At 43.1% G+C, this 27,308-nt stretch overlaps 1 protein-coding gene across 9 annotated transcripts; it reads right to left on the reverse strand.

Annotated features, from left to right (window-relative positions):
• Nucleotides 1-1,516: 1,516 nt before the first annotated feature.
• pgs1 (phosphatidylglycerophosphate synthase 1) lies at nucleotides 1,517-27,308 on the reverse strand. 9 transcript variants are annotated; one of them, XM_080471478.1, is made up of 11 exons: nucleotides 27,164-27,308; nucleotides 19,602-19,812; nucleotides 16,923-17,000; nucleotides 14,438-14,537; nucleotides 14,170-14,359; nucleotides 10,014-10,192; nucleotides 7,776-7,975; nucleotides 6,916-7,207; nucleotides 5,422-5,570; nucleotides 5,198-5,328; nucleotides 1,517-1,994 (listed from the first exon to the last, which is right to left on the reverse strand). In XM_080471478.1, exons 1-10 carry the CDS (start codon nucleotides 27,277-27,279, stop codon nucleotides 5,209-5,211), a joined length of 1,635 nt encoding a protein of 544 aa, XP_080327604.1. In that variant the 5' UTR covers nucleotides 27,280-27,308; the 3' UTR covers nucleotides 1,517-1,994; nucleotides 5,198-5,208. The 9 variants fall into 9 exon arrangements, with proteins under 9 accessions (XP_080327604.1, XP_080327606.1, XP_080327605.1 ...); XM_080471480.1 differs by having other exon boundaries at nucleotides 10,014-10,159; nucleotides 27,164-27,293; XM_080471479.1 differs by having other exon boundaries at nucleotides 1,517-1,921; nucleotides 27,164-27,293.

Raw genomic sequence — 27,308 nt, forward strand, 5'->3', positions numbered from 1 at the left:
TCGTTACACCGTCTCCCAGCATCAGAACCTTTTCCAAGTGCCTGGTTGAGTTTTATTTTTCACAGAAATGTACCCACATCTGTGGGTAAGGTCATTTTTGTGTGCGCGAAGCACTTTAAGGATGACTGCTTCAGCAACCTCCGCCAGTATAAAGAAGGATTTGCCGAAAGACTTGGTCTGATTGAGCGGTCAGTTCCTTCTATCTATGGAGACGACGAACAGAGCACTTCGGTAAGCTGTATATAACGCTAAAAAGTGTGATGATAAGACGTCCCTGTCATTGTTTTGTTAGCATTAGCAGTTGCACCGTCTTCATATGTTAGCGCTGTGTGCTCGTTTTAGATTAGAATGTAACTTCTGTGTTAAATAGTCGTTGTAATACAGGCAGTATTGTAGTAGTGGGCATGGATGGAGAAGTTAGTGTAAATATAGTAACACACCATTGCGTTACATCCATATGAAGACGTTGTTCTTCAGGTGCATCATCGTCATTTTCATCTCGCTCCGCCGGGTCCGACTCTGGCTCCAACATGTATGGCTGGATGGACAAATCTTCCGTTGTTGACATTTTGTAAATAATGTGTGAATATAAAGTTTCTGCGCCGCTAGATAATTGTATCTGTTCTATCAAACTACAAAGATGGCCGAACAGGGTGAAGTTGAACCGAGTGTCACCTCTGCAACCTGGAGAGGAGGCGGGGTATGAAGTGTGTCATTTGCATTTGAAGAGACCGCCCCAAAACGAGTTGCTCTCAGAAGCACATCAGAAAAGGGGTAGAAAAGGGGCCTGTGGAGCTCTAATAATGAGGAATTCAGACCCAAGCATTGCAGTTTCGCGTTGTATAGACCACAACTGTATGATTTATATGTAAAAAGGAAGGATTTAAAAGCATGATATGTCTCCTTTAAGACCGGCTCAAACCACTTGGGAAATGTCAGGCAATTACAACAGCTGCGGGTTAGGGGGCGCTGTCGCACGAAACACTGAGCAGAGAAGAAATAAAGAAGAAACACGGCTCATGGATTGGTCAAGAGCGAAAGCGGAAGTCCCGCAGCTTTAGTCCGTGGTGGCTAGGCTAATTAGCTCCTTGCTAATGGGTAGCCACGAACAACCGCGATATCAGGCCAGATATCGAGGAGCGCCTTTCTCGATACTTCTTCCTCTCTTCTTCACGTCTGGCCTCCAACTTTGTGCGGGTTCGCTTTACTACCCAGAATGCATTGCGTGCTACGTCACGTCTTCTGCCCCCCCCGTCCGCGAGAAAGATCGTTTGTAAACGGACCAACACCTAGCATTTCAAGGGGGCCAGGGATCGCATGTTCGCTCCTGTAGTTCATGGACGTGTTCACGTTGCACAGACGAAACGTTTATTCCCTCTGCTCCGGATCAAACGGGGGAACGTCAACACGCCCCGAGTGTAGCAACAATAAAACGATGAGCTGGAAGATGTTACAACAATCACGACACCTTTAGCATCTTCACTTTCTCACACCAGATAAAAATAAATCAAACGTGTGCAGTCACTTTAAAAACTCACATCTTTATTTTACAAAGTCAACAACAGGCCGCCTGAGGAGCTGTAAACACACATCCAGTCGATCCTCCAGGGACTGAAGTGCTTCTCTCCTTCACAGCCTTCGGTCCATCCCAGTCTCACACATGCAACACGTAGCAATGGAGGTTATTTTTGAAGTGCTTGTAGTCGGTAATGCTACAAAACCAGAGGTCCAGTGTGATGAACAACAAACAGTAGGCAGAGAAGAGGCTTTTCCAGTTTTCACCGCGTACTTCCGCTCCCCCGGGCCGGGAGTCGGTTCTGGTGACGCCGGAGACGACGCCGAGTCCCGGCGCGCCGCTCGCAGTCCGGCTGGAGCGAACCGACCCCCTCTGAGAGCTCAACCTGAGACGAGCGCCTCCCTCCTGCACGGGAGACACAGAGGAACACGGTCGCCTAAAAGATGCGACGTGGAGGCTGAAGATGGACATCACGACCCTGTAAAAGAGCGAAAATCGTCCATCTATTTTCTAGAAAGGCTTCATACAATTCAGGGCCGTGCTCAGGTAGAACATGCAGACAGAAAGGGTCCCGAGGACAAACCTTTACGCCTCACGTGAGCAATTGTAACATCTGGACCGTAGTTACCTGTTTGTCAATGAAGCAACAAGCGTCTGCCTCTACTTTAATAATCCCAGACAGACTTCAGGTTGTGGTTGTTTTGAAACAGCAGTGAACCAGAGGTTCGACCAGAGGAACTTATTTTTCCGGAAAGTGCAGACTTTAAGGTTTAAGAATAAGGGGATGAACAAACATATCCCATGAAAGTCATTTCGGAGGCCCATTGAATATTCTACATCTTCGCTTTTAAAAACTTCTTCTTGTGCAGTTTGATCTTGTTTTCATGTAGAAGTTGGCTGAATTCTTCTTACAAAAGTCTAATCTGCCTTTTTTTTTTTAATGGTTTACACGCTTGGTATTTTTTCTCGCGAAGTCTTCTCTTCAGGGGAGAATGTTAGTAGAAATCAGCCTCGCCACTAGAGGGCGGCCATGTCCCAGACAGATGATAGGTGCGTGCTGTCTTGACACCAACTGACCCCTCAGAGTCTGTCCTCTAACAATAGTTGGTCTTGATAAGACCTTTTCTTCTGCTCTGTAACTGGCACAGCTTCTTGTTTTTTCCTGTCAGAGGACAGACGTGACGAGGTAAACAGATCCTGGGAGGACGTGACAAACTGCCCCCATCAGCTGCTGGACAACATTTCAAACAGATTTCCCGAACCTTTCCCCCCCCAGTTATTTCTACACTCGTTTTTTCTATGTAAATTGTGATTATATCCTCCAGTATGAAATATTTTGAGATACGGTTATTGATTTTAATGAAATGTTTTATTTTAGATCAAAGATATATGAATGTTTATGTTATAATTTATGAGATACATTAACTTTTCTATTATTCTCTTTTTCTTTTCAATAAACAAACACTGGATCACACACATCTAAAGTAATTTTATTAATTTAACTTTATAATCGGCTCTCACTTAATTTAAATACGAAGGTTTAGCTATATTTGTATAGAAAACTGATGGTTGGAACATCTAGTTAGACAATATTGCTTTATTTTCGAAAAGCCAAGTGGCCTTAATGTGGTTTAATTGGCATAATGATGAACTATGACTGCAGTGTTAATTCTTACTTTGTTTTGCTTTACTTTCTGGTTAATCATGGAGAACTCATTGAAAATAATAGGTTACACTACTTATTTCAGTGCAATTATAGATTATTAAGTCCAATTGAAGCCAAGCTGAACATAAACCAATTAATAAAATATTCAAGAGAATTAGCACCTTCTGCCAGCACGGTCCCTCACAGAGATTCCCAACATTCTCATTCTGTCTAGTTTTCAAAGGTTTTTCTCTCCTTTCAAATGAACAGATTACGCACACGCCTGTGAATTCAACGTACAGAAACCTTCTATATCAGCAGGTTTTATTTCATATCTGAAAACAAGCTTGTCCGTTCATTCGTTGTGGTAAATAAACGTTATCACACTGAAAAGTCGCTCTCAGAAGATAAAAGGCTGAAGCACTTCACGGAGCGATGCAGATAATCTGGAATCTTCTGATGCGTGATGGTTCTTTTTGAAGAAGCAGGTTCATGTGGGGATTAATGCTCCAACGGTTTTCACAGCAGTATTTATGGTTTTACAGATTTGTATCTCCACATCGGTGTATTTGCCAGGACTGGGTGTTCCGCTCAGCCCAACTTTCACCCAGAGTCTCGTCTTGCAGGCTGAGTGCTCGTCACAGAGCCGGTAACACGAGGATTTCCAGTTTTTTCACAATTTTCCCCACAATGGAGCTAAATATGTTGAAGTCATTTTTCATAGCGGCAGGATTTAGAAGGAGCAAAAGCAAAAAGCCAAAGAGACGCTCTATTGTCAGCTGCTTCTTTCTGGCAGCGGTTCCCTCCCTCTTTTGACGGCTTACCGTCATCTGCCTGTGACACTTCCTCTTCTCAGAAACTTCACTTTGTTTTTGTTTTGTTTTTAAGAACAAAAGCGGCTCGGAGACGTTCGTCACGTGAACATCTTCCCTCTGAAATGTGTTTTATTTTCACTTGAATCTCCCCGTCAGCAGGCCGGCGAGGCTGCGCCTGCACCTCAGCAAGCCCGGACAGGATTCACCCCGACCACAGCTTCAAACCATCACCATAACACGGCGCTGACTCACTCCTGACAGCAGTGAATCAGCCGACTCGTCGTCCCTGCTCTCGCTCGGGTGATTGGGGCTGCTGGGAAGACGAGAGCGGGACCTGCGATTTGGGACTCGCCACAATGACTGCAGACATTTCGCTGAAGCCACAGGCGGCTTCACCCAGCGCGAATATGTGTGTTTGCACAAAATGTTCGAGGCTGGATTTTGTCAACTCTGCAAAAAATACTCAGACGATATCCCGAATGAAAACCAAATTTGCTGGGATGGCGTGGGACTCATTGTGGCTGCATACATGTTACATACTTTAATTGAAGGAATGCCCATCTTACCGACTTGTGAATTATTTTTCTTTTTGAGTGAAGCTTCAGCAGATCAATATCTCCAATGTGGAGTCCAGCGTCTGCCTTTCAAACATAATTGAATAAAAACAAAATCTCAAAGAATAAAATCTAACGGTTGCTCATTTTTAGCTCCATTTTTGGTCTCCACCAGCTAATCCTTAAAGTTTAAATTATTCTAATAAAAAACTACTTTGAGGCTGTTTTTCTGTGGGGGAAAAAAAGAAGAAATTCTATATTTAATTTTTTTTTTTTATCCTTTCATTGTGATAAACCTGCTGTTTCAAACTGTCGATTGGGATAAAAGAGCATCTTTTTGGCTAAATCTCAAGTTCTCAGTAACTCTGTTCAACAGTGTTCAATAATTTCAGATATTTTAAAGAACAAATAACTGCAAACGATTTAGAAAACCTAAAGAAGACTGTGGTACTTTAGCTAAGGAGCTCAAAATCAAAGAAACGCGTTAAAATGTTAAAAGTTGGGAGAAAATCTTTTAACTCATTTGAGTCAAATATTGACTTTTCTTTCTAAATGCATCTTGTTCTCCATGTTCGTTCGGTGTGTGTGTGTGTGTGTGTGTGTGTGTGTGTGTGTGTGTGTGTGTGTGTGTGTGTGTGTGTGTGTGTGTGTGTGTGTGTGTGTGCACCTGGATGCATCTCAGAAGAAGTTCTTGATGAGCGGGGTGACGAGTTTGACCCACAGCTTGACGTGGCGGTCGGGCCGCTCGAACGTGGAGCCGGACACTTCAGTGGAGCGCCGGTACAACATCTCCTGCTCCTGCGGTTTAACATCACAGGTGCGTTTAGTTGAAGCGGTCTGCCATCATCATCGCCTCTGTGGCGTGCGCTTGAAAATAAAAGTGGGCGGGACCTCCTGCAGCTGGCTCTGCAGATCCTCGTTCTCGGTGACGATGGCGATCTGGGCCTCCAGGTCGCGGTGAACTGAGCGGTAACCAAAGTTAGGGGAGCCAATTAGAGTGAGGCACGGCCGATCCTGCCCCCGGAGGTAATACCACAGACCTGCAGGAGAGGAAAAGTGGCGTGAGCCAGCGACGAGGTAATGCAGAGACAAAAACCACGACTAAAAGGTAGCGCATGCAGAAATCCTCAGCGTGGATCCAAAACCCCCAAACATGAGTGAGTGAGTGAGTGAGTGAGTGAGCGAGTGAGCGAGTGAGCATCCTCATCCCGTGGCTACGACGCAGTGACTGTACAAGCCGCCGTCTCTCACGCCACATACCGCCGCGACCACAAGAGCAACAGCAGAGAGCAGACCGACAGCGAGAGCAATGTTTTGAAGGATTTTCACTCGCGCCAGTGAAACTTGTCTGGACGGAGAGTCCTGGCTGACATCAGAAAGACGTCATGTAAGAGTTTGTTTTTTTTAACAGGGGAAAAGTGCTGGTTGGAGTGAAACCATGAAACCCTGAAAAATCGATCAAAACCTTCCTTCAGGACCTCATATCTCAGTGATTTTATGTCAATATGTTCGTTTTATACTCCAACTATTACCAAACCACAAAGACCATTTATGATTTTATGATTTTTAAGCCTCAATTGTGTCTTTTTCTCATCACCTCAAGATTCGCTTTTTTTGGGAGGGGATAACGTTAAGCTTCCAGTTTCTACACTCTAAAGGAAATGGTCCAGGAGGTTTCATGCTCTGTAACTGAAATGAAATGTCTAATGGAAGCAACTGCTGCGATAGCATGATGCTTGTTTCCTCATGAAAATACAAGTAAACCAGGACAGAGAGGGCGACGTTGCACTTTTTCAAAAAAAGAAAAAAAAAGTGCAATAAAGGACAACTTTCAATAAAAGTAGCTGTAAGTAAGATATTTTGGGGTTTTGTTAGTTACATGTTATGATGCTAAGAGCGTATCGTAATTTCCCCACTTTAAGCCAGCCGCTACTTTTTTCACAGACTTTGAACCCAGTGGCTTAAACCATGACACAGCGGATTTATCTGGTTAAGGAGCTTCATGCTGCTGATACATGGGTGATGCGTTCAGGTGCGTCACGTAACTCCGACCTTTCTTGATTATTTTTTTTTCCTTATTAAATTTGGTGGGTGCAGCTTATATTCAGGTGTGCTCAATAGTCCAGAAATTACAGTACTAATTGAACTTTCCTGGTTCAGCTGCTCTAAGTTTAGACCAGTGAACTACTGCTCTGCAACCTTCATGACCAAAAGAGCTGCTTTTGTCACTTTCCACAAAATCAGATAAAACTGGAGCCACTAAACACATTTAAACTTTAAAGTGAGGCTCTGGATTCTATCCACCCTGAGATCTTGTAACTGGAGCTCCAGTACAAGAATGAACCGGCTGAGACTGGAGACCACGCGGGGTCTGGCTTTGCCCACCTTTGGCGTGGAAGGTCCACTGAGGCCGGTGGTACTCGTGCAGGTGCACCCTCTCCTGCTGGCCCAGCCGGCACACCTGGCTGTAGAACTGCTGGGCGATGTGGATGTAAGCGGCCGGGATGGCGCCGGCGACGCCCTTGGCGCCGAAGAACCCGTTGACCTCCGGGGAGGCAGTGAGGATGCGGTAGCTGGCGCCGGCGCCCAGCACCAGCCCCATGTACGCCCGCGTCAGGTTGAAGTAGCCGGAGGTCAGGAAGACGGTGGAGTCCGGCCCGGCGTCCGTCAGCAGGCGCTGCGGGAAGAACGAGAGACGCAGAGTGGAGAACGACGAGTTTAAACCAGTGCAACAAACTGCAGCAGATTATTAATCAGCAAGTATCCTTTTTTTCTCCTTTTAATGAAACACATGAACCCATCTTCCATATCAGATGTTGCTTTTAGTCCCACGTACATTTTCATACAGAGAAGCTTTTAAACAACTTAGTTTTACACTGAATTGTGTTTTGTTATGTCTTATTATTAAGCACTTTGTGGTTTTTATCTGTGCAATGTGCTTTATAAATTAAAATGAATTACTATTGACTGTAATCTGGCCAAATTTGGTAAATAATTTATAATATTAATTGTCACTACTTTCTAGTTTTCTTGTTCAGTAGCGAAGAAATCAAATCTGAAATTGGTTTATAAGAATCTTCAGCTTGTAATTGTTGTTTTCTCGTCATATCAAATATAATTTTGTACAAAAATAAGACAGCACGACTCTGAAAATGTTCAGAATATGAAAGGTCAATACGTCATTCGCAGGTCAAAACCTTCAACAAAGTGCAATCCAGCTCACGGAGCACATCAGAGGGGCTCACCTGTGTGACCTGCTCGTCCACCCGGATGCCCAGAGGCTTCATCTGCACCAGGGGGAACACCCACGTGTCCTCCTCCCCATCGCTCATGCCCTCGTCTTCGGAGTCCTCCATCCGGTTCAGCACACGCTGCCTGGCCTGCGCCGTGCTCACCACCTCCATGATCCTCTCCCTCGCCGCTGCTGAGAAGTCCTGCCGGTTGCCTGGTGGCAGTGGAGACGGGTCAGGCTGATCTCTGGGTCAGAACACTCTGCTCACACTCAGAGGACTCGGCCTGATCTCATGACATAAAACATTGTGATAAGATCAGGAGAAGTTAAAATACTGATGGACAAAATGTCTGTACAGTTAATAATGTTGCACAAGTCACTATTAACTACTGTTGTTCCTGAAATTTTATTTAAAAATTTTAATATATGACGAGGAAAAAAACTCTTGCATTTAATAATAATAGACATATTAGCTGGGCTGTCAGCATTGTGTGAGTCAGTCTTACGGGAGATTAGCAATTTACATTCTGCTCAAATTAGTTTTACTCGGTAACATTAGTCTGGTATTTTCATGTGCAGCCGCTCCAATTGCATGTGCACGATTCAATTTGAACTATTTCAGTGTTCAGGATTATTGACTCATGTCCTCCTGCTATCCTCCAGTAAACAGGACACGAGTGAAATAGTAACAGTTCAGGAGAAATGCTTCAGCTAATGCTAACAGCGGCTCTGCAGCTCTAAAACTGTTTCCATGCGTGAGAAAAGTAAATAGCAAAAAGTGGCGTTTTCACCCAAATCCCATCCACTGTGAATAGGAACTATTTTACAGTTTTTGCCGGTTTGCCGAATCATTAACGAAAGTGGTAGCACACTATTCATGAACTTTTTGATGTGCTCTCAAAATCGGGCGTAAAAAAAACCCCCAAAACCCAACAGGCGCCTCGGATAGTTATCTTTGCACCTCAGCTCTTAAAGAGGCAGGCACACAGAACACAGAATTATATGAGAGTAATCCTTTATTAGACTGGTGCTGAGAGTAAAAGTGAAAAAAACTTCTTTTGTGGAAATGAGTTCTGTCTGTGCTGCTTTTCTGAAGCTTTTTGTCACAGAACTTACTAAATGTTTTTAAAGGTCATAAATAAATTGTGAATAGCGTAATAACCAAGACTGAAAATCCAGAATGTTTATTGATAAGACATACAATTCTACTGCTGCGACTGCTTCAACTACTTCAAAACCACTGACATTTTTGAACATACAGTGAAATTTGGATTGAGGTTGTCAGAAGGTTCTGAAATGTCATTGTTAGAAATAAGCCTGAGGATTCCCGAGTTTTGGAAACCAAAAGAAAAAAAGTTTGTGTGTTATATTTCAACCACGAGAAGAACTGACAAACGAGGATTACAGGGATAGTTCACTCTTAATACAAAGTAAATTCATTTGTGGTCCTTTTAATTGCAGACAGGAAAATAATATTGTGACTTTACCTGAGGCTTAAAGACACATTTCATCTTACAACTCAAGTATAATCATCTGTACCAATTATACTAATTTAGAGTAATGGAATGTATTGTGTATTTTAGTAGGCGTGACTCTTTCACAATAATTATCACCTCCTGCCTGCAGAGAAACGTCTATCTTCTTTTTTCATCATGAGGAATAATTGACTAAACTCATTCATCCTAAATTTCATTTGTGTGTGTGTGTGTGTGTGTGTGTGTGTGTGTGTGTGTGTGTGTGTGTGTGCGCGCGCGCGCGTGTCGGTTCCCACCACATATCTCCTTCCAGCAACACTGTGACATCATAACTCTATTCCTGGTGTTGGTTTCCACGGCGATCCGCTCCGGCAGACATGATGTCATTCATCCCTCAAACTAACATCCTGGCAGCCTGCGCCCTGGTTACGGACACCCAGCTGAGTGTGTGTGTGTGTGTGTGTGTGTGTGTGTGTGTGTGTGTGTGTGTGAAACCCTGTCAAGTTCACATCCGGCTGCACTGCGTTCCCGACCACAAGGGCTCTCTGCCTCCCTCTCTCTCTCTCTCCCTCTTTCACTCCTCTCTCTCTCTGCCTCCCTCTCTCTCTTTCTCCCTCTCTCCCTGCCCAGCAGCTATGTGCCATTCTAAGCTTTCAAGCTCCATTAAAGAAATCCATCGCAGTTGGAAACCCGGGCGCTGTGACCGGGCGTACGGTGTCGCTGCGCTGTCACAACACGGCGCTTGTGTGCCCACAGCGGCGGCTCGGGTTGCTCACCTTTGTAGGGGTGCACCATGCCCTCCAGCATGCTGACCGAGTCGTCGGGCTGCAGCTGCAGCGACACGTCGCCCACGGCCTCCACCAGGTCGGAGAAGAAGTCAGCCACCTCGCTGCAGTTCTCCAGCAGCACGTAGCGGTCCTGTCTGTTGGTGAAGTACGAGTCGCTCAGGTTGGCCCTGCGGGGACGACAACATGATGACCATGTTGACATCGGCCGGAAACACACTACGTGTCATACTAATATCGCAGCAGTTGGTTCCTTTGGAGATTTCATTTCAGTTAGAGCCTGAAATTTCTGCTTCAGACTTCTCCAATATTGATCTAAACACCGACGTGTCTTGTCCCTTCGTCTTGAAAACGGGTCTTACTCCCAGTAGATGCAGGAAAAGGTGATAGTGTGTCTCATCACAGCGTCGACAAAACAAGTTACAAGACACATTTGGGGAGCAGGTTACACATTACAGCGTCAGACATTCTTTATTTTATTAGGAAATTGCATTATTGTTCATATTTGTGTTATTTTTTTACAAATTTCTTCAGTTTTTACTCTATGTAATACTTTATTTGTTCACTATAACGTTGCCTTCATGGGGCGGAGATCAGAACTTCATTCTTGAATTCTTTTATTATTCTATCTAAAGCACCTTGTGTTGCATTCTTGTCTTCCTATAGATTAAAAAAAAGGCTCGATTGAGTAAATAGTGCATGAAATGTGTCGCAAAGAGTTTATAACCTTGTACAGGAATTCAGTGAGACACATTTTCAAAATGTAAATCCAGAATTATGTGAAATTTTATGCATTTCACACTTTTATGAGAAAGAAAATCCACATGATGGTGGCAGTTTTCAAAAGGTCTGAGTGCTATATAAACGGTAAACAGACACTGAACCTCAGTATGTTTGAAAAGTAACGATAATTAATCAAATACATCTCTTTCTAAGAGCAAATAAATATTCCTGTAAAATACTGATGTAATGGGCACATTACAAATATAAACCAGAGAGAAATCTATATTTCTGAAGGAGCATTTTTGCCACTGATCAATGTAAATGAATGTCTAAAATCATAACAAGAAAACATTTAAAAAAAAAAAAGCTTCAACATTTGAACGGTACATGTGGTTGTATTTTCCTTCTGGTTTACATCTAGAAGTAAGTGCTCTTTAGAAACTGATGCTGATCAGGTGGTACAAAGAGGAAAGAGGCAGGTGAAGCAGGCTGAGGAGGCTCAGGTGAGGTTCATACATCAGTGGTGAATATATGTATTATTACTTCATTAATTTTATTTCATCTCAGAAACAGTTTTATCAGGGCATGACCAGGAGCAAAGAAAGCTGCTTCACATGGAGACGGAGGTTTAGTTGCCGTCTGTTATAAATAAAAAGAGGAAAGAAGATGAAACTTTTCTTTCATACAACCCTGAAGCCCAATTTTAACAATACTGTTCACATAGTACATGTGTACACATGTGTTTGGCATCACGTGTCGTGTGCCAGAAAAACACGACTGAACAGGTGAGGCAGGTAGGACTTTGATTTCTTGCCAGGTGAGGTGAACATGTGAAAAGTAATAAATGAAAAGTCGTGAAGCCACCACGCCAACTGATACCTCTTGGCGTGGCAGAGCGCCCAGCGAATTGCATTCAACTATAGATGACATCTTGCTCGTTGACGCTCACATCTGCAAAATCATGCTGACTCGTAAGATTTCAGAAACACAAAAGCCTGTGTTCATATTTCAAAGCGAAAGTGGACGAGTCATACGATTAGTCAGGATGATACAGCAATGTAATGACAACAAATCATGTGAGTGTCGGGGATTCCTGTTCATTCTCTCTTCCGGAGGAAACACTGTGACAGAAACATCCACCGCCAGGGCTTCGGGGAGTCACTTCAGTTGATTTAACGAAAAAGACTCAATTAGATATAAAAAATGTATTTACAATAATTTGAGCTGAAATCTTGTGCAGATGTGCTTAAACCGACCGTCAACCTCCCGTTGCCCGTGAAACCAATAGGTTATCCATTTTGGGAAAATAGCTCAATTTAGTATGGAGGCTGTACGTGGTCGCGGTCGCAAATATCTGATTCTAAAATCTTTTTATGGAAGATGAAGTGTTAGAAACTTGAACAGGCACTCGGCGGAGCGCAAACCTCCGCCAACGCCACATTTGTTTGCAGAACTGAGTTAGCATGCCTAGCGTGATAGCCGTTAACTCATATCGATGCGAACTCGGTAGGTCAGGTAGCTACATCACTGTGTGAAACACCGAGCAGGGAGCGTCTCCATGGCAACAGACCCTGATCTCCATTGATCTCCTCTGTGTCGTGCCTCTCTCGTCCGCTTTGTATGGGAAATTTTTTGGCGCAGTTTCTTGGGGATTTTATTTTGAAACGATTAGCCGTTAACGTCCCAAAATGTAATGGATTGGTCCTTGGAAGACAAATCATCCCGGAAATTTTCATGCAATTCGGGTGAGTAGTTTTTGCGAAAAGTGAAAAGTTGGTAAAATACATACATATATACATATAAACCAATAAATAAATAAAATACACGCGGGAAAACTTCCTCCGCTCATGTGGGGATTTATAATTTCTATGTTGGTTGCGAAGAGCTGGTCCACTGCGATGGTACTTGGCACAGCGTGACGTGGTGGGTTCTCTGATGAGAGGGCGTAATATTGTTTAAAAGCATCAAGTAGACCACTAGAAGGATTTGTGAATCAAGAGGAGCCTGTTTAGGTGGGCTATACGGTTTGTATACTGAATTAATCGTAGCTAGAGGGACTTGTAGTAATTAAATCTGGAGAATATGAAGGCATGAATGACTTTTACTAGTTAAAGAAAATTAAGTTTTTCATCCACCAAGACTGCATTTTTACATTCAAACAGCCCCAGAATCCGTTCTGAAAGGGGAAACGACCACCACCAGAGTTGTATTGTGTGGCTGTCGTTTGCTCGCCGGCGTGTGTTTTAACATCCCAACAAACTGTAGGCAGCTCAATAATAAAGCAGCTTCACCAGCCCAGTAACCTGCCGCCGCTCCGGCGAATCTTGTGCAACGTGTTGCTCCTGCCAAGAGGGAAATAAACGGCGGGTGAAAATGAGACCGGAGCGCGTTGGGATGTCTTCTGGTGCCGGAACGTTGGCTTTGGAGCGTCGCCTGATTTCTGCGTGTTTTTCCCCTTGCCAAGGCCAAATGTGAGTAGAGAACATTTCCGAGCAGCGGTGGTTAACGGCGAGGCCTTCGAGAGGTTTGTGAAAAAAATATGCACCGAGATGACATAATGGAGTAAGAAGACGAGAGGAGGGAGGATTTCAACCCTTTGACCAAGACGATGTTAAAAAGAAAAAAAACACCTGTAACCCATTACCTGTGGTTTCACAGGTAACGGCAGGATGATGGTCAATTCAATCGCATTAACCAGATAACAATTGAAGTTGCTGCACCACTGAGTTAATTGCCAGCTTCAAAACATCCAAAATCACGCATGTGAATAAAAATGTAAGTTCGTCACAAAACAAGCAGGTGTCATAACTCCAAGTCTCTTCACCAGTGAGGATGACATTCCTGTGACCCTGGTGACCTGTCCAGTCCGTGCCCGACCTTCACTCAGTCAGCCTGGATCCGCTCCAGCCCCTCAAACATTAAATTAAATAAAGTGGTGTGGAAGACAAATGGACGAAGCACTTTGTTATTTCCCACCTCAGCAAACACAAACAAAGAGCTCGAAAGGATTAAATTGCAGCTCTTAAAGCCTCCTTTTCTCTCTTTGGACTGGAATCATCAGAGGGAAACCTGGGGATTTCTATCCCGGACCGCATATGTGTTTACTAGTCCCTATTGTTTGCTTCATGTGGGTTTTTTTTTTTTTTTCTTTGTTCACTTTTTCCACAAGCCATCGATTAAGGTCGTTGTGACATTGTGTGTGCAGGAGTGAAATGGAGTGGAAACCACAGCTGGCTTCGCGGCGCAGCTACTCATCACTACTTATCCCCGTGTGCTGTATGCAAAATGTGACGCCGGCAACATTTCCCAGCAAACACTTTGCTTTGGAAAGCATTATGCAAACCGATGAGAGGAGGGGGAGGGGGGGGGGATTCTTGTTGAACCTCGGCTTGAACTCAAACAGGCCGTCTGGGAGTCGACGTACCCGCTGATGATGATGCTGTCGTCGAACAGGTAGACTTTGATGTGCTGCACGCCGATGGTCTCGTTGAAGCGCTGCGGCACCAGCAGCCGCAGGAGACCCCTCAGGTCGGGCGTGTGGTACAGAGACACCCGCATCTGAGACGTGTAGCGCTGCAGCAGAGGCAGCAGCATGGTCCTGGAGTTCACCTGCCCTGCGCCACAAAAAAACCAAACAAACACGGTCAAGTCAGGACGAGGAGCGGCTCGCCCTGCGAGGAGACGTCGCCCACCTCTCGAGCCGCGGGTGTAGTCCAGCAGCACGGAGACCTTCAGGTCAGGGGAGCGGCTGCTTTCCTGTGAGCGCTGGAGAGCTTCCTCCATGCAGTCCACCTTAAAGAAAATAAACAAAAGAAAACCGTTTAAAGACTTGTTCAGCGCTTTACAAGCTTAGTGATAAAATCGTAGGCTGATGCGATACAACACTTAAAACAGCCTTTCAGTGCTGTATTTAATCAGATTTTTACAAACTTCCTTGTTTTAACCTCAATGAGGACGATTCACAGGAAAAGCTAAAGGTTGAAAACTGGCCAAAACGTGCTGGCTTAAGGTTTTAAATTACTTAATACTTTTAATACTTATGAAATGTTTTAGTTTCTGACTAAATCCTGTTCTAAGAAGGTGAATCATGATCTGTGTCACTAATGATGAAGTGTGTATCCACATTAATTGTGTGTATGCACGAGTGAAAACCTACACCACTAAAATAAGATTTAAGAAACCTTAAAAATGGCTTAAAAAGTGTATTCAACTTTTTTCTTTCTGTACTTGGGTACATTTCAGAGGAAACAAGTTGGATCTAGTACTTTTGTGAAAGTCTTTTTCACTTTACTTATATGTTTACATAAGAAAAAGAAAAAAAACCTTTGCGCTTTTGACATTTCTGCAAGTTTGTCTGCATTTATAAGAAACCCAAGAATATAAACTTTTATCCGGTCATTTTGTTTCCCCCCCCCCACAACATTTCTTCTCAAAAATAAGCAGCATTCATCACTGATGAACAAACAACAACAATGTGAGAAAGAGATGATTCCCTTTGTCACTTTATTAAGGTAACCTAATATCTCTGTTAGAGAGAGAAAACAAACCAAAAAAAAAACTTTAGGTTGTGTTGAATCCAAATTCTGCATTTCGTGCATTTTATTTCCTTTGGTCCAAAAGCTAAAAAAATAGTAACTCAGATAATATTGCAACGAACTTTTTTAAAGCTCCTTCAGTGGAAATATTTGCAGCTTTCTCTTGTTTCCTCTTCTGGAAAAGCGAATGGCGCCAAGTTTTGGCCCGCTGCTCAGACAAAACAAGCGATTTGGAGAATTCACCTCAAGTTCAGGGAACATGCAATTGGGCAACATGAGATTTGCAACCGTTTACTGTCATTTGACAGAGCAAATAAAAGTAGGACAATATTTGACGGATTAGGCAACGATGGAAACAGTCGGCTGTCCTCATTTAATCCCTCTTATATCTAAGCGACCGTATTGAAAAACTTCGCAAACAACGGTTTTCCGCGCGCACATGATGGCGATGCCAAGCCCCCCGGGGTCCCGCGATGTGCCCACGGACAACCGTGTTCCCTGCGCAGACAGGGGGCGGGGTCACAACACCGTGACTGAGGCGGCGCACCCCTGCGGGGCCAGTTGCCCACTTCGCGCATAGCAAAATCCCCCACTGATATGAAGTGTAGTGAAGGTAAACACATTTTCTTCTGGGATCGAGGTTGTGCTTGTGGAACCAGGATTTAAGTACACGGTTTATATTTAGCCTCGTTTCCACAGTGCCCCTTGGTGCCGGTACGGGTCAGGTCGGAACCGGTTGTTGTGCGTTTCCACTGACTCAGAACCGTTACCAACTGGTACCATTGGTAACCATTTCTCGCTACCCCTCCACTTGGGGTACCAGGCGCAACGTGCCGGATATGAGGGGGAGGAGCTTCAACACTGCCATCTGCTCATTGGTCCGTGACAACCGCTGTTCTCCCAGCAAGCAGCCATTTCCAATCAGTTCTTCGGCAGCAATCAGGAAACTTTTTTGAAAATGTCCTCCCGTTACGGCGTCACATCCTGCGTGATTACACAACCGTTCATAACCCCGCCTACATTTCAAACCGAACCCCATGTAATGGAAACGCGGCACTGATATGGGTCTGGTTACAGATCGCCGACCCCACCTGACCGGCACCGGCACCAAGGAGCACTGTGGAAACGAGGCTTTTGTTCATAGAGGAGAAGGTAAATAAATGACATGCAGCTTAATGACTTGCATTTCTAGTAATCAGGTGATGGACTGATCATGCTGTTTGGTCTTTACTTCCTCTACGCTGCCTCTTCTGCTGCTGTTGTTTATATTCCATTTGAGGAAAAAAAAGAAAAAGAAAAAGAGCATCAGTGCAGACTGTGGTTTGCTTTGGGTTAACGTTGTTATGCAAGGCTTTCCAAGCATGAAGAACAGCGGGCCATCACACGCCAGCGCTGGTCTCTTTATAACCGTAAACCCTGGCATGTCGGGGTCATTCCTCGGAGCTGGCCTGCGGTGCATTTTCATTTTGCCCAGACCACACTGCGGCCGTCTCGGAGGAGAACTCTGACTCATAGTTTCTGGCATCTCTGACCAGTTCTTTGGCACGCGCCCATGTTGGGATGCCATTGTTCTCACCTGCTCCGGAGCGGCAAGAGAGCGAGAATCTGCAACCCAGTCGCACACAAACATGACTTTTCTCACCAGCTCCTGCTCCAGCTGACCCGTTCCCAGATACAGCGAGGCCATCACCACTCGCCTCTGTGCCGTCTTGATGCGTGCCTGAGAAGAAAGGGGAAAAAAAAAATAAAAATACTCACAACAAAGGACATTGTGTTGAAGAGTGTACGTGGGTGTTTGGCACACGTGGAACCAGATTCCCAACTATGAAAAGATGAGAGATTCATAAAAGTCACTCTACTAGACTGTCACATGAAAGCGGCTGGCAGAGGTATAAGGAACAAAAACTGATGTTCTAATGACGCTTTTCCAGTAGTTCCTCCTCAGTCCGACTCGCCTCGGTTGTTTTCCAATACAATTACATACAAGTCATCACCCCTGATATGATGCAGAGCGAACACTGGATACTGCATTGGATATCAGCTCAAATGATAAATTAAAAAGTATATATTCTGAATAATATTACAAAATGTGGATCGTTACGATCGCGCTTCACTGTCCGGTGTTTCGGTGTCACTGGTGCCACTGGAGCCCACCACGATGACTTCTGCCACCAGCCGTTAGCAGTTAAAATATGACAAACAAACAGTACAATACTTTACACTTGAATGGAAATGCGATTAAACGGCGGCGTTTAATTTCAGTTGGGTTTTTAACATCTGCTGGGAAAAGGGGAAGCGCGAGGAAGCTGGTCTCCATTTAACAGGGAAACCAGTTAATCCGAAACACTGGTGGTCTCTGCGGCTCGGAGCCTCCCGACACTTGTAGCGGGTCGCTCCATCGAGCTCCCGCTGAATCATCCGGTCGGCCACCAGACAAAGAAACATCTGCACCTTGTTGTTGCTCCACGGGGTCTACACATTCTTCTTGACATAATCATTCTGTTTGGGGTTGTTAAAATAGGTTTTAATGTAGTCACATGTTTATTTTGGAGCTGTGCCAAGCAGAACTCTTAGAAATCCACTAGTTGAATTTGATAATAACCTGGATTCCTTGTTAAAGTGGTGTTGTCATGTCATTAAAACATCTTGAAATATTTTTGTCCCATGCGGATTATAGACCATGCAAGTTTATTTATGTAGCACCAATCAGACGCTAAAGGCGTAAGGAATCCAATATTTATTCTCCTTTTTATGCCTTTCTTCTTTGCTTTGTTTTCAAGTAAAAGCATTCTTAAAATAAATAAAAGAAAAGAAGTAAAAACTATTGAGAAAATTGTGCAAAAAATGTTGTCCTGGATCATTTTAGAGATCAGACATACAAATGACCCACAATTACAGTGCAAGTTGCACCGAATTACTGTGGTAGCAGCCAAATAGACCCACTGTAGATTACTGATTACCAATACAAAAAACATTAATTACTTCTCATGTTGCTGCCGGACCTACAAATGTTTTGGGAGGATCCGAACACATTCATACACACCAATGTAGCCTTGTAGTAACTGGAATAAGAGCCTGAACAACAGAGTCTTGGCTGCCTGGAACTGACAAACAAAACCATTCAGGTGAAGCCTCTTTGTCTCGTGGCGTTACGGAAAGTGCAAATTAAACTGCGACCCACACCCATTCCAACCATGCCTTGTAACTGCCTTTCAAATACAACATTCTTTTATTTTGTTTTTATTACACCTCAGTTAGATCACTGTTTCTGAACAGCATGCAATCAAATCAGCAGGTTTAACAAAGGTTATAAAAAATATAAACTAAGAGCAGGTAGTTTACAGTTTCAAATGTTTAGTTTTTTTTGTCTGTCTGCGAGAAGCTCACTGCCACGGCAGCAGCATCCTGTACGAAATGCAGCAGATTCCTGATTCTTTGTTCCTGCGGAGGCTGTCTCGCCTGAAGTCAGAGGAAATACAAAAGGATTCCAACTGCAGGTGTGTAAATGTGTGCAAAGATGACCGTTTTAACTCAGACTACTGAAGTGTTGAATGGAGCCTAAACGGGGAGACGTGAAATCAGATGTGATCAGGACTTCTGGATGCCAGCGCACTGCAGTGAGACGTCCGTGTAAACCGGGATAAGCTGCTTGTTTAAATAAGCTCGTCAGTTGCTGCGTGCCGCCCAAAACTCACGTGTTGCAGAGTACACAAAGAGTTTTCTAAGAAAATACTCATCAGGTACTTTCATTGAATTTACCGACTCATCTGGGAAACGCTGCTCGTCTTTAGAGCTGCGGCGATAATCTTCGCGAAAGTTCATGTCAACTTGATGCTGACGATGCCGTCATATAATATACATGCAAACCTCAAATTCAGATCCTGACCCGCGGCTGCAGAAGTACTTCTTTTTAATCTGATAAGCATCCTGTTCACACAAAGTTTTCACAGAGCAAAACCGCAACTAACTCCTCCATGCATTTCCTCTTTATTTTCTGTATCGTCTGTATTAATTTGTTAATGATCACATGACTGACTTGTGTGTAACACCGGCTTTATGAATCTTGAGGGTCACACGAGCTGTAGCCCATCCTGTAAACATGGAGGAAGTATTACCTGTGTTTCTTTATTGTGCTTTCAAGTTGGTGTTTTTGTTTGTAAAGTCAGATTATTATTTTTTGTCCAAATCATCACATTAATAACCTTTCACCCTATGATGTTGTATATTTGATTGTTTCAAATGGGGAAATGCTTGAAAACAGGACAATACAGCTAATGGAGAAATAAAGAAATAAACTTCCACAAACAACAGTGACACGGACCTTCATGGTCTGGTAGAACTGGTCCGGTGAGGTCAGAATGTGGACGTGGGTCCCCGGCACCCTGAAGGCCGGGACGTGATCGCCCATCCATCGGAAGTTGGCACAGAGGCTGTCTGTGCCCTGAGCTCCGGCGGACCCCGTGGGCCTGGAGACACGACGGGGGGCCGGGTCGGTTTCAGCCAGCAGGGGCGCCAACAGCAGCACGGAGGAGCTGCAGGTGAGACGGGAAGTGCATTCTATGTTAATAGAGACATCTTCTACCTCGGTCGGACTTTAGCTGGAAGGAAAACGGAACCTTCATGTCGGCAGAAGCGCCTGAACACAACAACTTAAAGGAAATTATTTACCTTCCACTGGAAGACAGAAGATATAACTGACTGAATTAGTAGCATTTTTTTTTTTAATTTACTTTTTTTTTTTTAATTTTACAATAACAAAACATGTATACATAAACAACAGACAATAAGAAGGCAGATGGTACACTGTACGGACAAACTAACCGCTCACGGTCCTAGTATTGGTGAGACATGGCAAGAAAATTTTTTAAAAAGTCCACAACAATAAGAGCAGGGAGGACGCCGTAATTCCTTATTTTTGTTATTGTTGAGAGTCAAGCAGAGTTTTCGCAAGTTTTTATACGAGTCCAAAAGCGATCCCACGAGGTGGCGCCCTCTTCTAGTCTGTTAAGCATAGACTCATAGGATGCAGTCACAATCATTATATTTGTCCATTCTTTTATGTAAAGAGGTTAATCTGTTTTCCAATGTCTCAAAATAATTCTGGAAGCAGTAATAAGTCCAACCCTAACAACAGAAAATTCTTCTTTTGATGTATTTGGGATTTGGAATCTGTCTCCCAGCAGTAATGGCGGTTAATCATTCATATTACTTTTGCTTTTAGTAGTGCAATCAAGCCACTCCTGTTACTACCACTTATTGTGAGCATTGAGAAATCGAACTAAAATATATGAATCATTTTGTTCTTGAAATTAAAGCCACAATCTATTACCACCTGTTGCACTTTCGCCTCAGCTCAAGCTGATTTCTTCACTCCGTCACTCCAAACTGAATTATTGCTGGGATGATTCACATGCGCGTCTGTGGTGGTTTTCTTTCGTCTCTGTCCTACATTCGACCGAACACCAACAGGCGTTTCTGCTCCTCCCATTACTAAAACACAATGAGGCCTGACAATGCAGCCGCATCTAATGAAGACCGGGCGGAGCGTTCACCTCCAGCTCTCACCAAACCGATCGTCACAAAACTCATTTTGTTACATTCCTTTGAGCCGACGACAACCACAAATTAATCACAACAAAGGAGGTAGACACACACGGGATTTGTCTTGTGCTTTGGATCTGACGCACAGAGACGCTCTACAAAAGAGTCAGAAGAAAACAAGCGAGGATTTCCCCGTTTGTGAGACAAGTCTTCCCATAAACACACAACTTTACTCCCAGCAGCCATAAAACGGCTGCACGGAATCACCGCTTATCTGCCATGAGAGTCCAATTGACTAAAGTTATCAGATGAACACATCCAGTCCAGGGGATGGGTTTGTGTAACGCAGTCCAACTGACCCTGAAGTCGTCACGGTTTTCTGTAAGTCATGAAAAGATAAGGCCGACCACTTCTGAAGAAATGTCATTGCTGTTCCGGCTCCTCATTTCAGGACTGACGGGTGTCATCACCGATTACTAACCGGCCAGTGTTACTGAAAATTGTAATTTATCAGCGATTGCCGTCACAAGTTATCTCCTTGAAACCTTTTGGGCTGGATTTAATAACTTTAAACTGTCTGTAAATAAAGATATCCCGTTATCAGGTCCTGTAAAGTAATTCTGAGATTAAACAGCTGTGATAAACGAGCAACGGACAGGCAGCTCTCATAAAGGGAAGATAATGTTTATCTAGAGCTGCTAACGTAGCACAGACATAGTGGACACGTGGATGTGGAACAGAAACAAAAGCGTTATTGTTGGGCTGTGTTGGCACGCAAAGTTTTGAAAACAATGTCCATTTCCACAGAAATGATGAAAACTATGTAGTGAGCATGTCAGGGCACAAGTTGGTGCTGCTGGTTGTTTTGGTAATGAAACCACACACACGCTATAAACACCAACTCACGCGAGCACACGGACAATCGTATGGACAGACGATTAACTTGGATCGTCATTACAGCGATTCTCAACTATAAAACTACTATTTGTAGTCATAATGTTTCATGTTGTTGTCAGGACTGAGTCAGGACATAAATAAACAAGCACCTACTCCTTTTCGTTCATCATGAGTTTGGTGAATCAGTAACTATTATTATGGCAGTTTGGGGTGAGCAAGCAGTCGGCTCTACATCTGTATCAAAATACGACAGAAGCAACAAGTATCAAGCTGAATTAGACTTGCGTCTGCCCACTTTTAATTTGCCAAGGCAAATAATTCAAACACTGTACATGACGCAGGATATTAAACCACATTAAAAATAAAAAAATAAAAAACAGTGACAATTCAGAGTGTAGTGACTGCATGTAAAAATAATCAAGTACTCGCACATCAATTTATAATGTGGTATTCCACAACTGCTTGTGACTAAAATAACAAGCACATAAAGCACGGTGCTACATTGGAAAAAAAAAAATGAACGGGGTTGATTTAGGCCCAAATACGCTTCTTTAATGAATTGGTATACTGTACCTCCTATACGACGGCGTAGTGTTAATCCAAACTGCAGGTTGTTGGTTTCACCTGGTACATTTCTAATCCACTCGTTCCTCAAAAGAATCATCATTTGTCGCCTTTCTTTGTTTTTTTTGCTGGTCAGACATGAACTACACTGCACAACACTGCCACCACAGGCCATATGTGGTATTACTGCGTTTGCGATGCATTCGTAAGCTTCTTGGAAATGTACCAAATTACACACGTAATGAATCCGAAAGCTCGGCCTGTATCAACCCGCGTGAGTCTTTAACCTTCAAGTGCAGAAGGGAGCAGCTGAAACAAACTCTCTCAATTGAATAATGACTTATTTAATAACTACTACAATGGTGTAGAGATGTTTGCTGTTGAGGCTCAACCTTGTAAAAAGAAAGAATAAAAGATGACATTTATGTCAATACGTGACTCATCTACGTGTATTATTATTTCAAGCACATGACGACCCCCCCAAAAAAAACATTCTTCTGTCTGAGAGATGAAAGGTACTCAACTGAATGCTGGTGTACTAAAATTATTTCTATTATTTCTATTAATGGATCAGATGATGATTCACAAAGCAAACAGGGTGACAGGCTTTTCTAAAATTGTATTCAATTCAACCAACTAATCTCACTATAATGCAGCTTTAATATCAACATCAATTATCTTGTTAATGACAAAAGTTTGCAAAAGTATAGATAACTGAATGCAACGCCTGATAATTACTTCTAATTCATTTACAATTATCAGGGGCTCTGCTTTAACGCTGCCATCAACATTTTTGAAGCTGAGCTGGTGGGAGCCATGCCAGTTCAATCACAACAGCCTCCATGTGGTTCAACAGCGTTGTTGGTTGACGTTAGGTTTGGCTCGCAGTAAACTGTTCCAGGAGTTTGGGACCGTCAGGTCAGGCCAGTTCTTCCAGGAGAAAAAATTTGAAAAAGTGATATCTTTCAAGCGGTGTCATGTACAAACACGTACATGAATAAAATGACTGTCTGCACCCTGAGGTAAAACAAAACGAAAACACACCACAGCAGGAAATATCTTAACTAAAAAGGCCAAGAGTGGATGAAAGTGTTCAGACACGGGTTTCCAGTTAACTGCAGCTTTTCGATTCCAGTAGTTCTCCCTCAAACAAACAAAAAAAGAGACTACAAATTAAGATTATTCTTTCATAATAGCTTTCTTATCATTCATAGCTAAATGAAGAGACAATAACTTTATTAACAGAGACTTCCACATACAGTTTGGGAAGTGCTCAGAGGCATAGAAATCTGTATTTCTAATCAGAAAACGAGAAACTCAACACGATGATCTGAATTAGGAAACGCGTAACGTGAAAATCACAACTCTGGGTCACGCGTAGTCACATCCAGTTCACCAGATGCCACAGTTTGATTTATAATTTGACTGCACAGCATAATTCTTCACTGAACGACACATCAATGTACAAGAATAGCATCGTCATGCAGGTACGCCGCCCTGGTATGCCATCGGAAGATGCAGAAACGAGGTGGACTGAATGGCGACGTTGTTCTTTTATGCACAAAGGCAACAAGAAGACTGAGAATGTGTCTTTAGTTTTATCTTCATGGGAACTGGCAAAGTGGCTTTGGGAGGAGCTCAAGTGTTTGCACTGATGGTTGAGTTATTTTCTGCCGTTTGGTAAGCAGCTGTGAGATGCAGCGAGGCGGCTGTTCTTCAATTTCTGGTGACAGTCGGAAGATCAGCACAGGCTATCTTTGGTTGCGAGACTGTGACAACAGCTGTCTGTGAAGCTCTCACGAACTGCGACGTTTGAGCACCGCTTTTAAGACGTAATGAAAGGTACGGACCAGTTGCTCATCTTTCATGTGGGACGCCCCAAAAATCACAGTGTGCACTCAATCTAATGGCTTAAAGTGCTTTGAAACTGCTAAAAAAAATTAAAAAAACAACATGATGAAGACATGCTGAGTAAGTGAATTCACAATTTGCATGTCAATTCAGAGGATTGACACACTGAGCCGAGACAAAATGACTGGAGAACCTTTTATTTCAGGGTGGGGACGTCCAACATCCCGCAAGCAAAAACCAGCCTGTCCGAAGGTTTAATCCAGCTCGAATGTGAATCAATTCATTCACAAAGAAAACACTAATCGAAGTGACTATTGTTGTTAATGTGTTCACTGGGCATCGTATTGTTTTAGTGTGACGAGCAGGCATAACTCGACAACACCGACTGAGCTGAGAGATTACTGAACAGTGAGAGTTTGCAAAGCACCATAGTGTCCATATTGGTCTGAAGAGAAACACTACAGCAGACCTTCTGCTTTGCCAAATGAAGCTCAAAGTCATTTGGCAAAATTCAAAGTGAAAGTAGGAGTCTAACATGGAAGACGCAGTTTTCGGACATTTCAATGATGTTTAAAATCCACTTTGTTTTTCTGTTTAAACGAGAATGTTGCACAGTTTTTAACCTAAGGCAACATAATGTACTTCTTTAAAACACTAAACTAAAACAAATGGAGACATTTCAAACCATAGTTATTTATTAATAATATAAATAAATAACCTCCCCCACTTCCCCAGGACACCACCAAGTCATTATTTCTGCTTTTTCCATCAGCTACATATCAAACAGGGAAATTCTGCCAGGGTTTACCAGGAAATTCACAGGTGACACAGTTTCATTGTTTTTTTTGGATCAGTTTCACAGAGAATGCCATCACGTTAATTGCCGACATTCACATAGGACAGGTCTCCGAAACCAGCTCATCTTATTGGAATACCGTCATCTTTGATTTTTCCTTTCGCATTTTCCTGCTATGACAAATCAAAAATGGGGCAGTGAAGAGGTCCATTGTCTGGCCCTGATGAAGACGATAGTGACGTAATGATGCACATTCTACATGGGGACATCTCGGCAAAGGATCAGCCGCCATGAACACCAGCATGAAAGTGATGCAACATACAGGGAAACATGGAAACTCACCAATATAAGTAAATGTATGTGATTATTGTCTCTTCCACCGAGAGTATTTGAGGGTATCTCAAAGAATCAGAGTATCACAAAAATCTAAACAAATGTCTGCTGTTCTAGGCTCATATTTTTTTTATTCATTCAGGAAAGGATTTCTGGCTTTCATAATTATTTGGAGAAATAATCTGTACATGACATGATTAGTTTATTGCTAATGATGCATCAGTGTCTTACACTTCTGTTCTTATCGATGCATATTTCTCATAACTGTATCCTCGAGATCATATCTGATATCTACAACAAATTTAAATGACCAGAAAGTTAAGAAATAGTATTTATTCTTACAAGGGTTCCCATGACGTCTGGAGTACAAACGTCAAATCAAAGACAGAATTCATCAGCATGCCACTCATTTGGACCATTCTAAGTACCATCAGCATCGCACAGTAATAATAACGAGCTGGCTGATATCTAAAGCTGAATTTATCTTAGAAACAGTCATAAACACAACAATAATCTAAAATAAAAATCATTTATAATGGGGGGGGAACAATTATTCATTATTATAAATAAATTATATAAAAAATATGATTGGATCATTTTTAACTCGACCAACAGCAAGATTAAATAATGAGGTATTTTGATTCAAGTTTCACAAAAATTTGAGGAAATCCATCTTCTAGACAGCTTCCTTCTGTGGAGGGTTGCAGGATTCTGGAGCCACTCCCAGCTCACCAAGCACAGCGGCCCGGCGGGGAATTCAAAGCCACGCATGCACAGGAAGAACATGCAAAGTTCACACAGAATGTCCCAGACCCAAACCCACCTCCTTGCTATAGCAACATAACTAATGCAATAATAATAATAATAATAATAATAATAATAAAACAACAACATTGTAGAAAGAAACAGAATGAAACATGGTGGTATAGTGACAAGCACTTTTCTCACCTCAGAGAAAGAATATCTCCAGTTTGATTCTGGGCTTAGGGGGATTTAGTTGTGGAGTTTGCATGTTCTCCCCCACAGTGTATATTATGTGTAGGAGGTCAACTGTGACTTGAAATAAGTTGTGAATTTGTGTGTTTGTGACAATTAGTCAGCTGGGATCACTTCCAGCACCCTGTGACACTAAGATGAAGCAGTGTGGAGCCCCCAAATTCAGGAATGCAAGATAAGATCAATGTTGGAAAGGGGAATTTACAAAAAAAAAGGGGGGGGGGGGGGCAATTAAACATGATTACTTTCGTTTAGGATACATCTGAAAACAACCTTTTCAACCACTTATTCAACTATAGACGTGTGTACAAGCTAGAGATTAAATGCAACAAAAGCAGCACAACAAATATTGTGTCAAAACCTTGAAAAGCGAAGCATTGGAAGAATCGTGGCAAAGTCCACGTGACTAAGCTCGAAAGTAAAATATGAAGATGCAGAATACAAACAACTCAAAACAGAACTCGTGTAAATGTACTCAGTCACATGATGCTGATTTGCAAGAAAGGGGCGTCTGATGGGTTCATGCCTCAGTAAAGTGACAAACCTCGTTACATAAGAGACAGAGAGCTTGATGAACATTCAGTCCTCCACTCTGGGAAACTTTCCTTCAAGGTTAGCTGCAGTTGGGTAATTGACGTTAGAAGCAGCACCGAGCCAAAATGTACTAAATCTAAGGGTGGATTGCTTGAACCGAGATAGTCAATTCGTTAAGTTAAACCTGATAGGCTAGACTTTGGTGTTTCGGTTGAAGATTTGGGGTCGATCTTTAGATAATCAGCATCAAAACACGCCTGTCCGATAATGGGAGCAGCGTTAGCATAGTACAGGCGGGGCAGATACACGCTACAGAGACGGAGGATTTAATCCCGATGTCAGCGTCTGAACCGGGCATCCACAGCTCTTACCCTCCGGTCCTCTCCCGTGCACGGAACAGCCGGTCTGATATTCGGGTGAAAACCCCAGCGATGGCCGGTGAGTACACGGAGTGCACAAGCCTCCTCCAGGACATGGGAGCCGCCATTGCTGCAGCGCTGCGCAGTTGAAAAAACT

The sequence above is a fragment of the Lipophrys pholis genome (assembly GCF_963383615.2).
Source record: "Lipophrys pholis genome assembly, chromosome: 1".
Classification (NCBI taxonomy): Eukaryota; Metazoa; Chordata; class Actinopteri; order Blenniiformes; family Blenniidae; genus Lipophrys; species Lipophrys pholis.

Bases quoted from the DNA above. Each gene is read 5' to 3' on its own strand.
- pgs1 (XM_080471476.1), bottom strand. From the start codon at position 27,279: ATGGCGGCTCCCATGTCCTGGAGGAGGCTTGTGCACTCCGTGTACTCA. The intron at 14,538-16,922 runs GTGAGAAAAGTC...ATTTTCTTTAAG, and splicing joins GTCAGCTGGAGCAGGAGCTG to GTGGACTGCATGGAGGAAGC. The intron at 7,208-7,775 runs GTGAGCCCCTCT...TTCTTCCCGCAG, and splicing joins TGGACGAGCAGGTCACACAG to CGCCTGCTGACGGACGCCGG.